This window comes from Lonchura striata, chromosome 14 (genome assembly GCF_046129695.1).
Source record: "Lonchura striata isolate bLonStr1 chromosome 14, bLonStr1.mat, whole genome shotgun sequence".
Taxonomy (NCBI): domain Eukaryota; kingdom Metazoa; phylum Chordata; class Aves; order Passeriformes; family Estrildidae; genus Lonchura; species Lonchura striata.
This window is the reverse complement of record NC_134616.1, coordinates 21,629,033-21,642,276: the sequence shown is the minus strand read 5'-3', so window position 1 is coordinate 21,642,276 and position 13,244 is coordinate 21,629,033. Positions and strand designations below refer to the sequence as shown.

Below are 13,244 nucleotides of genomic sequence, written 5' to 3'. Positions count from 1 at the left end.
ATGGGAGCGGATTCCTCACACTGAGGGGAAGGAGTTGAGAAAAGTGGCCAGAGACTACGGCCGCAATTCTCCATATTTTAAAAATGTATTGGACTAAACTTTCACAGGACATACCTTAATTCCCCATACCTTCCATTACATTACCACTGCACTATTGCAGTGGAAAAAACTTTTAAAGCCAATCCTATCCAAGTATGACTTGAGTGAAGTTTTAGGCGAAGGCCAGGAAGGCCTTGAGGCTTTGGCAGGAGAGGGGGAATTTAGCAGACCAGAGGATCAGGTCATGCTGCCCAACAATGTCTTAGATGACATCAAATCTGCTGCAAAGACTGCTCTTTTAAAAATCCCTGATGGAACCACCCTTGTCCAAAACTTTTCTTCAATCCATCAGGGGGTTGAAGAGACATTTGTTAAGTTTGTTGACCACCTCCCAGAGGCCATTGATCGCCAAATTGATAATGTAGAGGCCAGGGATGAACTCCTGGGAAAAATGGCAATGTCTAACGCCAACCCGGAAACCAAAAAGCTTCTCGGAGCTCTTCCCCAAGATCCAGAGCCACCCATCCCACAGATGGTCGACACCTGCACTAAGGCCTCTTCTTCAGAAACTGCTTTAGCCCTGGCCGTGAGCAAAGGGGTGGGGGAGGCAGTGGTGCCCATTAACAACGAGAGGTGCTTGAACTGTGGCCAGTTGGGCCATTTCCAAGCAAACTGCACTCACTGGCCTCCTGTGCACTTTAACTGACCTCGCTGCCCTCTCCAGAACACCTAGAAATGATCAGCCCTCGCAGCGTCCGGGAAACGGGCGGGGAGCGCGGCGCGGTCCCGCACGGAGACAACGAGCGGCAGCCGCGGCCCCGGGGCCGAGGGCGGGCGGGTGAGGCCGGCGGGCGGGCAGCCCCGCCGAGGGCGGCTCAGAACCGCAGTCCTGGGGCGAAACTGCCGCCCCCGCCCCGCTGCTGCTCCGGAGCTCCTGCGCCCGCAGCGTCCGCGGGCACCGGCCGGGACAGAGCCGGGAAGGAGAAGGGGCCGAGCCTCGGCGCGGCCGCCAGCGCCGGGAGCGGGACGAGCCCCGCACGGCAGCGCCCCAGCACCGGCGCCACGTCCAGCATCACCAACACACACGCAAACCCGCTGGCCAAGGTAAAAAAGTCCTTGCCATGAACGTTCTGGGGACAGGAAATGGTTCAATGTCAAAAACAGATACCGTTTCATAACCCAGAATGATAACAAACAAGATGTGCTTGTTCATCAGACTGCTATAAAAAAGAATAACCCCAGGAAATAACTCCACAGTCTAGGAGATGTAGAAATTGTGGAATTTAATATAATACAAGGAAGAAAAGGCCCCCAAGCAGCCGATGTGACAGGACCTGGTGGAGTTCCAGTGCAAGGTGGCAAACATGCACCAAACTGCAAACCTGCAAAATATTACCCATGTCATGGAAGTCCTCCACACTCCTTGGGGAAATAAAACCCAAAACCAACAACCAAATCCCAGCAACAGCCCAAAAGCTGAAAGAGCACAGAACACCAACAAGCCGCCCTCCATCCAAGACTCCACCTCCATATCAAAACAACTTTCCTGTCTGATAAGTCCCACTTCTTCTAATACCCTTCCCCAATTCCTGTGGCCTCCCTGCCCCCCTCCCACTTTCCCCGTTTCCTTTCCGTTGTCCTATTACCCCTTTTTTATGTTCCCACAAATTCCTACCTCCTTTTCCCCCTTTCCATGGCCTCCCTCCACTAGTCCCTTTCCCCAGAGTTCCTTCATAATACCCAAGTGAGTGTAATTGGAGGGGAAGAAAGGACAGTTTTCCTAAAGTAACCATCTTTTTCTTAAAAAGTAATGATTTCTATTTGGAGTTTCCAACAGGCACACCACCACCTACATTACCTCGTACAGAGTCTGTCACAGCCAGCAGCACTGCCACAGGGGCCAGAGAACCAGTCCCTACTGAAGGCTCCTGACTCCATCTCCTGATAAACTGGACTAAGAAAACCCCACATCCCTCCTGCCAGCTCTAAGAAAATCTATTTGGACATTAGAGACTCAGAATTGTTTGCATTTTGAAAATTGTATGAGTGCTTTTGATTGTTTTTGTCATTTTGTGTTGAATCAGTTTGATCCTCCAGAGAAGCTTTCTTAATAATATAAAAAGGGGAATTGTGGGGATCCTGGGGGGCATTTCCCTGGTTTGGGGAGACGCAGGAGGCTTCCCTCAAGGGGCTGCTGGACTCCGTTTGCTCCTTTCCCTGTTCCTGTGTCTGTTCCTGTGTCCCTGGGCCACTCCCTCCCTGTTCCCTGACTGGGCCTCATCTTTGTACTGCCCAGGGACCAGGGTCACCCCCACCCCGACTCCTCAGGACAGGGAGAGCTGAGAGTTGGAGCAGGGGGATGGGTGTGCTGGGGAAAACCCTGAACATCTCACGGCATGGCTGAATCAAACATCTGTGGATACCATGCAAAGGCCTTTTCTGCTTCTTTACCCTGGACTCTCCTTGTAGCAGCTCAGGCTGCAACAACTGGGGATCATCCAGCCCGGATCCTCCCATGGGGATGGAGCTGGAGCAGCGCACGAAGCTCTGCCCCCACTCAGGACACCCGCAGGGCCTCCCTGGTGTGGAAGTGCTGCTGAGTGACGATCTCTGAATTCCACCTGAAGCTCTTCTGACATTCCAAGCACTCGTAGGGCCTCTCCCCAGTGTGGATCCTCTGGTGTTCCATCAGGTGGTAGCTCCGGCTGAAACCCTTCCCACATTCCAAGCACTTGTGGGGCTTCTCCCTGCCATGAGGCTTCTCCACCAGCTCCGAGCTCCGCCTGCATCTCCGCCCGCCTTCCTGGCTCAGGGGGGCTCTTTCCTCCCCGCAGCTCCCTGGGCTGGGTTTGCAGCTCCTCCTCCTGCAGCATCTCCGGGGCTTTTCCTCCTCCTCCATCTAGCCACGCGCAGGGAATGACAAATCCTGGTTTGGGGGAAAAACAAGAGGAGAGCACCTTGGACTGGAGGCTCCTCCTGCCCAAGTCCATCCCTAGAACTCAGCAGGACTCTTGTGTCCATGAAAATCTCCACAATATCAAGGTTCAGCCCAAAACAACTCTCCCAGGAGTTCCCTATCTCTGATCTCTCCACTTTTGGGGTTCCAGAGGTTTCCTTTCCTTGGGATGATGGGGGTCCAATGGCTCCAGGGGTTCCCCCTTCTCAGGTGTCCTGCTTAGGGATGATCCTGGGGCTGTTGGGGCTCCATGGGGTCCCCTTCTCCCCTGATGCTCTACTTTGAGATCCCAGGTGTCCCAGGGGTTCCTCCTCTCCAGGCTCCCCCCCTTTCCAGCCAGCCGGGGGTCCCCCAGCTCCAGGATCGCCCCTCTCTGCTCTCCCCACTCCGGGGGTCCCAGGGGTTCCCCTCCTCTGCTCCCCCGGGGGTCCCCAGGACAATGTCCTCCCCCTGGTGACACTGGGCAATGGCCTCGTGGACTCCCAAAGATCCCCCAGGGGGCTCAGCTTTGGGGTCCTGCAAGATCCAAACCTACACACACACACAGAAAAAAACCTCCCAGTGTTTATTTGGGCCTCCCAGACGACATCTGGGGCTCAATTCCACAATCTGCAAGCTCCCAACACACCCCAATAAAAAACCCTCTCAGAGACTCCCCGATATATTTGGGACGAGTTCCCCCTCCCCTCTCACCTGCAGGATGAGCTGGGGGCGATGGTCCCGGGGCCAAGGGTGCTGCGGCCTCAGGGGGCACTGGAACCTCCTGTTTCTCCTCCTTTTCCTGCTCCTGATCCTCCTCTTCCTCCTCCGTTTCCTCTCTCCCTCCTCCTCCTCCTTCCTAATCCCACCTCCTGCCCAGTTCCTGCCTTCTGTATATTTAGAGTGCAGCACCTTGCTTGTTTTTAGAGCGAGAACAAAGATCCCAGCGGGAACACGGCTTGCTGGCTTTAGTCAGAAGTAGCAGTGACTAAAGGTCCTGTTTCCTCTGCTGTGCTCCCGTCCTTGTTCCTCCTCAGTGTTCAGGCTGGGCTATGGGGTGTCCCTGTTTGCTGCATTTTCAGAGCTCCTCCTGGAGCCTTTGGGCAATAGGCTGTGCCCTGGGAGGGTTCTTTGTGCTCCTTTGTGACCCAGGAGAACCTTCCGGGCGGTTTCTGCATGAGCTGCTGCTGTGATGTCACAGGAGCACTGCCACGTCCCCGAGGTGCTCCCGTGGCTGTGGGACACGGAGGCCTCAGTGTCCCCAGTGGCTCTGGGCACTGCTCCTTGCCGGAGGATCCTCCTGCCCGAGGCATTTTCAGCACCAGCCCAGCCCTGACGGGTGTCCTTGTGTGCTTGCAGGGCTGCAGTCTGCAGGCGTGTGCAGCGCAGCCAAAATGATCCAGCACGTGGCTGCTGCAGTTTGCACGCTGTACTCTGTGGCTTATTCGGGCTATTTTTTAACCCACTTGGCACGTAAGTCGAGGTTTTCCCTTGCTGCTGTGGCTTTGGGCTTGCTGTGTGCTTTCTGTTCTTCCTCTGGACCCGAGCTGACTTTGTAACCAAATGGCCATGAAGGCTCCATTGCTTTGGGAGAGCTCCTGCCAGCAGCTGCAGCTGAAAAAGGGGGTGTCTGCAGCCAGCGGGGCGTGCACAGCATTTGCAATGAGCCCTGGGGGGTTCTGTTCCCTCCAGCGGGGAGTCTGTGGCAGCAGAGCCGGGAACTCCCTGTCCAGCCAAGAACTGACCCAGCCCAGCATTTTGTGCTGTTCTCTTGCTGTGGGAAGGGACTGTGGCTCCTGGAGGGACGCTGGGAAAGCAAAATGCTCTCTCGGGGTTGCCTTGCACTGTGGCATTTCCCACCACAGGCAGTTTTTCCCTGACAGCATCTGGTTCATGTTCCCTCTCCCGTTGCAGGGCACCTCATGTGTGGATTCCGAGCAGCTCCTCCTCCGGTGAGTGGGAAAGGAACCTTCGGTGTTTGGAATTGTGCAGCAAGCTGTGAGCTCGGCATGTGGCAGCCGAGTGCCAGCCTGGGAGGCTGAAGGAAAGTTCCTGTCAGAGTCTTTGCAGCAGCAGCAGCAAAGGGATCCCCAGCAGATTTCTCCTTTTCTGCTGCAGAGCTTTTGAAGGGCTGCAGGTCTGGTTTTGCAGGCAGAGGATTGCTTGCTGGCTTTAGCCACGGTGGAATATGGAATTCCCAACAATAAGTGGCAATGTTGACTTTAGCCCATTGTTAGTTTGAAGAGCCCCAATCCCAATTTCTGCTTAGTGCAGCTGGATGTGCAGCTGAGGATAAATAAGGTGATCACTGAGATAGAACTTCCCGTCCCTCACGCTGCCGTCTGTCCACAGGGCACAAAAGCAGCACCAGCCCCTCCTCTGGCTCCCTCTGCTTCCCAAGAGGAGGCCAAAGAGGAGGAAGACAGCAGTGAGCTCCCCGCTGTTCTCGGGGACGCTGGTGAACTTTCCTCGGTGCCAGGAGATGACAGTGAACTTCCCGCTGCTCTGGGAGACGAGGGCGAACATCCCGCGCTGTGGGAATACAGCGGCGAGGCTCCCGCGGCGTGGGACAAGGACAGTGGACATCTCCCGGCGTGGGACGAGGGCGGTGGATGTCCCCTGGTGCGGGACGAGGATGGCCAAGCCCCCATGGTGTGGGATGAGGACAGAGGACATCTCCCGCTGTGGGATGAGGACAGAGGACATCCTGTGCCTTGGGAAGAGGAGGGTGAACTTCTCCCAGCATGGGAAGAGGACAGTGAACATCCCCTGGCTTGGAAAGATGACGGCGAACCTGCAGCATTTTGGGAAGAGGACCCAGAACCTCCCTGTGCTTGGGAAGAGGAACCTCCCTCCGCTGTGGGATCCTGGGCTGAAGGTTCTGACAGCAGCACAGCCCTGCAGCCAGAGGGGAGAGGGGAGTGGTGCCTGGTGCAGCTGAGTACGTCTGCTCTGTTCCTGTGTTCAGAGCAGGGGCTGTGTGTGTGTCTCGGCATCAGCTGCAGCCAGCGTTGCTCTGCAGCTGAATGTCACAGGGGCATTTATTGTCCTTCCCAGCTGAGACCAAGGGGCTCACGGCCCCAGGGAGTGGGGCTGCATTCTGGCTCTGCTCTGGTGGGGTCTCGCTCTGGTAGGGAGCCTCTTCCACGTGGTTTCTTTCAGGGAACATCGTGAGCGTGGAGGAGCCTGCCGAGAAATACCTGGAAGTGGAGCAGATTGGCCAAGGGTAAGTGCACGGCAGCTACTTCTGCACAAGCAGCCCAGGGGCTGTGCTGGTGCAGGATCAAGGGAGAAGTCAGGAGAGCTCCAAACACCTTCAGACACTGGGGTGCCATCCTGCTGTCTCTCAGTCCTGATCAGAATTGAGAACTCGGGTCAGAAGGAGCCGTCACAGGCCCCTGAGGCTGGCAGTGTCCTGCCTGCAGCAAGGAGCAGGACCTGGAAGATCTTCTGTGTCTGGAACTGGATTGCTTAAAAGAGCCACTCACCATCTGGTGACTGTCAGAAAAGAGTTCTCAAGGAGATTTCTTTCAAATATTTTGCTTCAAAAAATATCCTCTAGTCAGCATTAACAACCTAATGGTTTTGAAACAGGAACCAGAGATGAACTAATGAGTGCTCTATTCTAGCACAGCTCGTAGAGCCCATACATTCAGCAACAGACACAGATCTGATGCACTCTGGGGGAAAATGCATCACCTGCCTGATGGCAGGGCCCTTGTGGATCCTGCAGGTCTTAGGCAGGAAATGGAAAAGGATGAAATGCATTCTTTTCCAGTTCTTTAGACACCCATTGCTCACCTCAGGTTTTGAACTAAAGCAATTAAGTGTGGACATTTGGGATTTGCTCCAGCCCAATTCCTTAGTGTTGGGTCTCAGTTTTCTCTTGCACACCTGGCATGGCAGAGAGCTGGTGGCTGCTGCGCTGTTGTTGCAAGGGTCAATGCACCCAGGTGTTTGTGAGCGCTGCAGGCAGCAGAGATCTCCTGTCTGGGCTGGCTTTCACTCCCAGGGCCTCAAGCGCTGCTTCTTTCTTCTCTGCTGTTTTGTCTCCAGGGCTTTCGGAACCGTTTCCAAAGGACTCGACAGGGCCACTGGAGGAGAGGTCAGTGCCAACACGCCCAGCACGTCTGGCAGCTCTCCAGGGCTCTCCCCTCTGCTGGGAGCTGTGGCTGCAGCTCTGGGGGCCAGCAGAGCTTTCCTGCACAGGCTGCTCCTCTGAAGGCAGAGCAGTGTCAGCCTGCAGAGCACAGCTGGGACACACTCAGTCCTTCTGGAGTGCCCAAAGGGATGCAAGGAGGGCAGCGGTGTCTGTCAGAGCAGGACACGCTGGCTTGCTCTTCATATCTAAAAGTGTGAACACATCAGGGCTGGAGACTGAGGCCCAATTTATCTTCACCTTAGCTGCAGACAGGAACACTATTTAGCAGTTTTTCCATACTGCCTTTCATCTTCAAAGGGTACCTCAAGGCCTAATTAGGGTGAGATCCTGCTTGGGCTCAATTTGGGGATTTAATTCCACTTCAGCTGTCCACAGAGAGAGAGGGAGAGAAATGAGAAGATGGATGTCCAGAGCAAAGCTCTCTCCTAAACCCTGCAGTTGTTTGGATCTGGGGTCAGTGACAGCCTGTGACAGGGATCACCTGAGCAATGGATGTGTGTGTTTGCTTTGTTGTGCAATCCCAAACAAAGCAACTGCATCTGAAATCATGACCAAATCCCATGGAATTGCTAAAGGGTTCCTGGCTGTTTTGCTCTGTTTTCACAGAACCAGAATGACCTCCTGCTTGCAAAATGTGTTTGAATAATAATGAGAGTGTTGAGGCCATTTGAGAAGACTGTAGGTGCAGAGAATGTGGTTAGAGCTGGGAGGCTGACAGCTGAGGGGCCATTTCTGCAGAGCTTGCAAGGCCAAATGTCTCTGGCCGTGTGTCCTGTAAGCAGCCCCAGCGAGCAGAGCAATGGGCTCTGGGAGTGGCCCTTGCTGAGCTCTGGTGCCCATCCCAGGGCAGTTTGGCACAGCCCAGCTGGGTCGCTCCAAAAAGCCTCGCCCTGTGTTGGCTGTGGCCTCCTGCCACAGACTCCTCCAGTTAAAGGTCTGCAATGTCCCCTCAGGTGGCCATAAAGAAAATGAGTCTCAGAGGGCAGAACGGGGAACGCGCTGTGAATGAGCTCCTGCTCCTGAAGGACAAGAAGAACCCCAACATTGTCAACTCTTTGGACAGGTGAGTGCTCCAGGCCTCACCCCGTGCACGGGCCCTGCCTTAACCTTTCCTGGCACCCGTAGTCTGTAGCCTGTTTTGAAAATGCCTGACCCAGCCGTATCTTCCCAAAACAGCAGCCTGGCAGTTCGCTCCCTCCGTGTGCTTTGGTTACTTTGGTTTGTTTTTTCCTTCAAGTTGACCCCATTTTCTGTGTCTTACAACAAGTGCTGATAAACCACAGCAGAAATTATTTCCCTTGGCTTCTTCTTCCCAGCCCTTTTCCATTGCTGCAGATGCCAGGAAAACCAGGGCCTTGTTTCCAGAAATGCCTCATTTGCCCATTTTTCACTGGCCTTGCCTGTTTCTGAAGGGACTTTCTGAAAGGTTTCTGATTGCTTTTGTCCCAAGTGCTGCATGGCCTCCTCCCCTGGATAACCCTGGGAGTTGTGTTGCCTTGTTCTGCAGGGAATGGTGGAACTGATGAGCTCAGAAGCTGAACCAGCTGGGGGGCCAGTGTTGTGGTTCCACACTGATCTGGGCTGTTGCTAAACTGCATTTTTCACCTGCTTGCCATCTAAGGCCTCTCCTTTCTCACAGGGGTCTCCTCCTTTAGACTGTGCAGATTCCAAGGACTCTGCAGCCTGGCAGGAATGTCTCTCCATCAGATTCTGTCCTCATGGACAAGTGACCTGGAAACAAAACTACACTCCAGGCTTTTCCATGGGGGAATTGAGCACTGCACATTCGTCTCCATGTCACTGCTTTTCTCTTCCAGCTTCCTTGTTGGTGGAGATCTCTGGCTGGTGATGGAATACATGGATGGAGGAACTTTGCAGGACGTTGTCAGACAGACACGCATGGCTGAAGGAGAGATGGCAGCTGTCAGTCGGGAGGTGAGGGATCCTGCCTGTGGCTGCCACGGCTTGGACACGATGGTCCTTCCACACAGGCGTGAGAACAGGAGTGGCTCCATGCTCAGGGCTCTGTTTCTCTGTTGTTTTTATGAGCTGGAGAAGAAAGAGCCTCTGCAGTGAACGGCCTGCCAGCATCGCTGCACTTCTGCTCTGTTCTTGCTCTCTTTCCTGCTGTTGTGGCACTCTCTGTCTGTTCTGGATTTGATGTGCTGTTCTCAGCTTTGCCCTGAACCGTTTGCCTGGAGCCTGTCTGCTCTGCACTCCTGGCCTGTCACAGCAAAGCTGCTGCTGGCAGAATTCAGAACTGTCCTTTCTTGTGTGATAGATTCTGGCCATTGGTTTTTGTCCTGGTGTTTCTTGTTCTCTCTCAGTGCCTGCAGGGTCTGGATTTCCTGCATGCGAACCGGGTGATCCACAGAGATCTGAAGAGCTCCAACATCCTCCTGGGCATGACCGGCTCTGTCAAGCTGGGTGGGTGTTCCTGGCCAGGCACGGCACTCCCGGGTGCGGCTGTGGGGCTGCTTCCCAGTGCCGGCCAGAGCCCCACAAGGGCTGCTGGGGGCACTGCCCGGCCCCTGCTGCCAGCTGAGAGCGGCTGCCCCTGCAGAGAGCTCCGGAGAGCAGCAGGGTGCCAGGGGTGGCTTTGCTCTGGGTATGGCCCTGCCAGAGGGGCAGGAGTTGGAATCTAAAGCTTCAAGGGAATCAGTAAAAGCCACTTCACAAAAGCTGAGGGTTTCTTTAAGGGTCCAGTTCCACATTCCCTTGGCTACAGCCCTGAGCACTTTTCCAGCTGACTTCACTACTGCATTCTCAGACTGAGAGTGGGGAGTCTTGGTGCTTGGTTTCCTCATTCCAGCTGCCTTTGACAGTGTTTGTTTCTGTCCTCAGCTGATTTTGGCCTCTGTGCTCAGCTCAGCTCTGAGCAGGACCGGCGCAGCTCCATGGTGGGCACTGCTCACTGGATGGCCCCAGAAGTTGTGACCAGTTCTCCTTATGGCCCCAAGGTGGACATCTGGTCCTTTGGCATTGTGACCATTGAGATGGTGGAAGGAGAACCTCCTTACGTCAAGGAAACGAGGGCCATGGTAAGAGGCAAATTCTCCAGGGGCTGCAGAGCCCTGTGAGCACAGGGTGACCCTGCACTGGGAGCAGCAGCTGGAGGTTTCTGCACCTGGGGAAGGGAATTCCCAGAGCACTCGAGCCTCAACACAAACAAATATTCTGCAGTCTCCAGCAACAATTTGCTTTGGGATTTATGATGTTCCAGCTCTTCTGTCTGTGAGGATGACCTGAAAATGTGAATCAAGTGCATCAGCTCTTTCCAATGGCTGTGGCAGCACCAGGGTTTGGGTTTTTTGGTTGGCACAGGACAATGAGCTGTGAGCAGCACCTCTGCCAGGGAGGAAAGTGCCCCTGGAGCTGGGGCTGAGAACCCGGGGTCGCTGTGAGCACCTGTGGGTGGGAAGGAAGCTGGCAGAGCGCTGAGTTTGCTTTTCCTGCAGGCTCGCGCTCTGATCCGGCACAACGGGACCCCGCAGCTGCAGGAGCCCCGGTGCCTGTCGGCTCTGCTGCGGGACTTCCTCGAGTGCAGCCTGGAGCCGGACGAGGAGCAGCGCTGGTCTGCCCAGGAGCTGCTGCAGGTGAATGCCGAGCGGCCGAGGGGAAGCAGCAGCACCAGGGAGGGGTTTTCTGCTGGGGCCCCTCCGATAGTCTCCAGCCTCGCTGCGTTCCACACGCAAAGCAAGCAGAATCCTCGCTGGGTTTGGCTTGGCAGGGTCCTTTCGAGGGCATCTGCCCCTGGTGCCCCACAAGGAGCAGGGCCATCTTCAGGCAGGTCCGATGCTCAGAGCCCTGCCTGGCCTGAGCTTGGATGTTCCCAGGGAGGAGGCACCTCCCACACCCCTGGGCACCTTTTGTCAGTGTTTCCCCACTCCTGGCAAAAAGATTCTGCCTTCGATCTAACCTGAGCCTGCTTCCCTCTCCTGAGTTTCTGACCATTTCCCTTTGTCCTGTTGCAACAGAGCCTGTGAGGAAGTTGGCTCTGGACAGTAACAGTTCATTTCTTTCTTTTTTATTTTTTGGGCAGCACCCATTTTTATCATCAGCCAAGCCTCTCTCCAGCCTGACCCCTCTGATCACCGCAGCAAAGCAACTGAGGCAGCAGCAGAGGAGATGAAGCACTTGAGGACAGCTTTTAGTTACAGTAGTCAGTGAGGACAACTAGTTAGTGATGGTAGTTAGCAGTGCTAGTTGGTTATGGTAGTTAGGACAGCCTGTTTGTTACGGCTCTTATGACAGCCTGTTTGGTATGGCAGTTTTTTGAATAAAAACTCTCTTAAACCTCAACTCCCTTGAGGTGTCCCTTCCTCCTCCCTCCGTGACTCGGCTGCCCGGAGCAATGTGAGGGGAGAGCGGGCCCAGCCTGGCCCAGAGCTGAGCCCCAGCAGAGCCCTGGCAGAGCCCAGAGCAGCCTCGGATCTGCAGAGTCAGCCTGGGAGGAGGCGCTCGGAGCCTTCTGGGCTGCACCCGACTCTTGGTTACAAACTGCGTGTGCTGGAAAATGCCACCGGCTCTGCCAGAGGGCAGAAGGGGCCCGGGGAAGGCCCCAGTGCTCCCTGCAAGGGAAACACCTGCCCTGGGTTTGTTATAGAGAACTATGTAGTTGGTGGCTTTTGCTCTTATGTCTTGACTTCTGCAACTTATTCTTAATCACAACGATTTTGATACAGTACAGTTTGTAATCACTTTTAACTGCTTTTGCTGTAGTATAATTTGTCAGCTTTTTGTGGCCAATGCCCTGGCCCCTGTGTAGCTCATATCCTCAGAACATCATTCATGGATGATAGTTTAGCTTGTGCACAGTGTGAAAAACATACATGATAGTTTTGGCTTTTGCAAAATATTGATGTGGATGCCATGTGTTGTGCATTAGAATGTTAACTTTTGCAGAAGTAGCTGTAGTTGTGAAATAACAACTAATGCTTTTATTTTTGTAACTAACTGGCAGTAATAACTCAGAGATAGTGGTGAGACAGCCGATGTTGATTTAAAGTACTTGTAGAAGTAGCTAAAACCGTCTGCATGGCCAGATAACATTTAAGGAACGGGTGTGATGAGGACCCTGCCGCTGACTCTTCGACTGTCAGGAACTGTCTCCTGCTGATGTGGAAACCCAGGTGTCCCAGGGTGAGGTTCTGGTGTTTGTATCCCCAATTGTGGGTTCTGTTCATGTTTGATATTCTGTTCTGTGCTCTCAGAACTGACTCTGAAAGTGAAGGTTTGTTTTGTCTTGTTATCAGCCGGCTCACCTCCCCCCATGGTCTGTTCTCCACAAGAGGCTTGTGTGGGCTGGCTTGGCTTGCTTTTGCTGGCTTTGTTTGCTTGCTTTTGCTTCCACTCTTGCCTTTGCTTTTTCCTGTTAGTTAGTTTAACTAGGCAGTCCAATTTTTTCCCTGGACTGTTCCTTTCCCTTTCCTTCTTCTGAATACCATCCAACCTGCTCTGGACTGGGACCTGGGAACCCCGAGGAGCACCGGGAGCCTGCGCTCTGTGATCTGCAGCAGCCATCCCCAGTGCCCAGAGCAATCCCCAGCGCCCAGACCCGGGCGACCACCCCCAGGAGAGACTTTCTGGATTTGTCATCTCTGCAGAGTGGTGAAAGAGTTTTGTTGTCATCTGGTGTTGTTCATTTTTTTTAGTGCTTGGGAGTGTTTCGTTTGTTAAATAAACCGGTTCTTTTCCACTTCTCTCAGAAAAAATTCTTCCCAAATCAGGTGGGTGGGGAGGAGCCGTGGGGGTTTGTTTTCTGGGGGCTCCTTCCAGAGGAGGATTTGGGGGATTTGCATTCCAAGAGCACTCAGGGTTGCGTGTTGAGGTTATGCCCAAGGGGATCTGGGGTTGGACAACACAGCAGGACTGAAGGTTAAAAATGTCCAAGGGGATCTGGGGTTGGAAAACAGTAACACCTAAAATTCTGCTGGGTTGAGAGACATCCAGAATTAAACCTGCTGGGTTGATGGATTAACATTCCATGAGCACTCAGGGTGTAGATATGTAATGTAGACTGTTTGAAAGCAAAAGGTACCTTGTATGTGAAAGTGAGTGAAAAATAAAAGTGAGTAAATGTAGATGAATGGAAGTATATATAATGTA

The 13,244-nt window shown here is 54.0% G+C and overlaps 1 protein-coding gene across 1 annotated transcript; it reads left to right on the top strand.

The window, feature by feature from the left end:
• Positions 1 to 2,554: 2,554 nt before the first annotated feature.
• Positions 2,555 to 11,291, top strand: LOC144245874 (serine/threonine-protein kinase PAK 3-like). Its single transcript, XM_077786450.1, is given in 11 exon segments — positions 2,555 to 2,623; positions 2,874 to 2,979; positions 5,322 to 5,936; positions 6,113 to 6,200; positions 7,031 to 7,079; positions 8,090 to 8,199; positions 8,954 to 9,071; positions 9,464 to 9,563; positions 9,981 to 10,177; positions 10,595 to 10,732; positions 11,179 to 11,291. Coding segments are annotated over 11 exon segments (1,680 nt in total). The 3' UTR covers positions 11,269 to 11,291.
• The last annotated feature ends 1,953 nt before the right edge of the window (positions 11,292 to 13,244 follow it).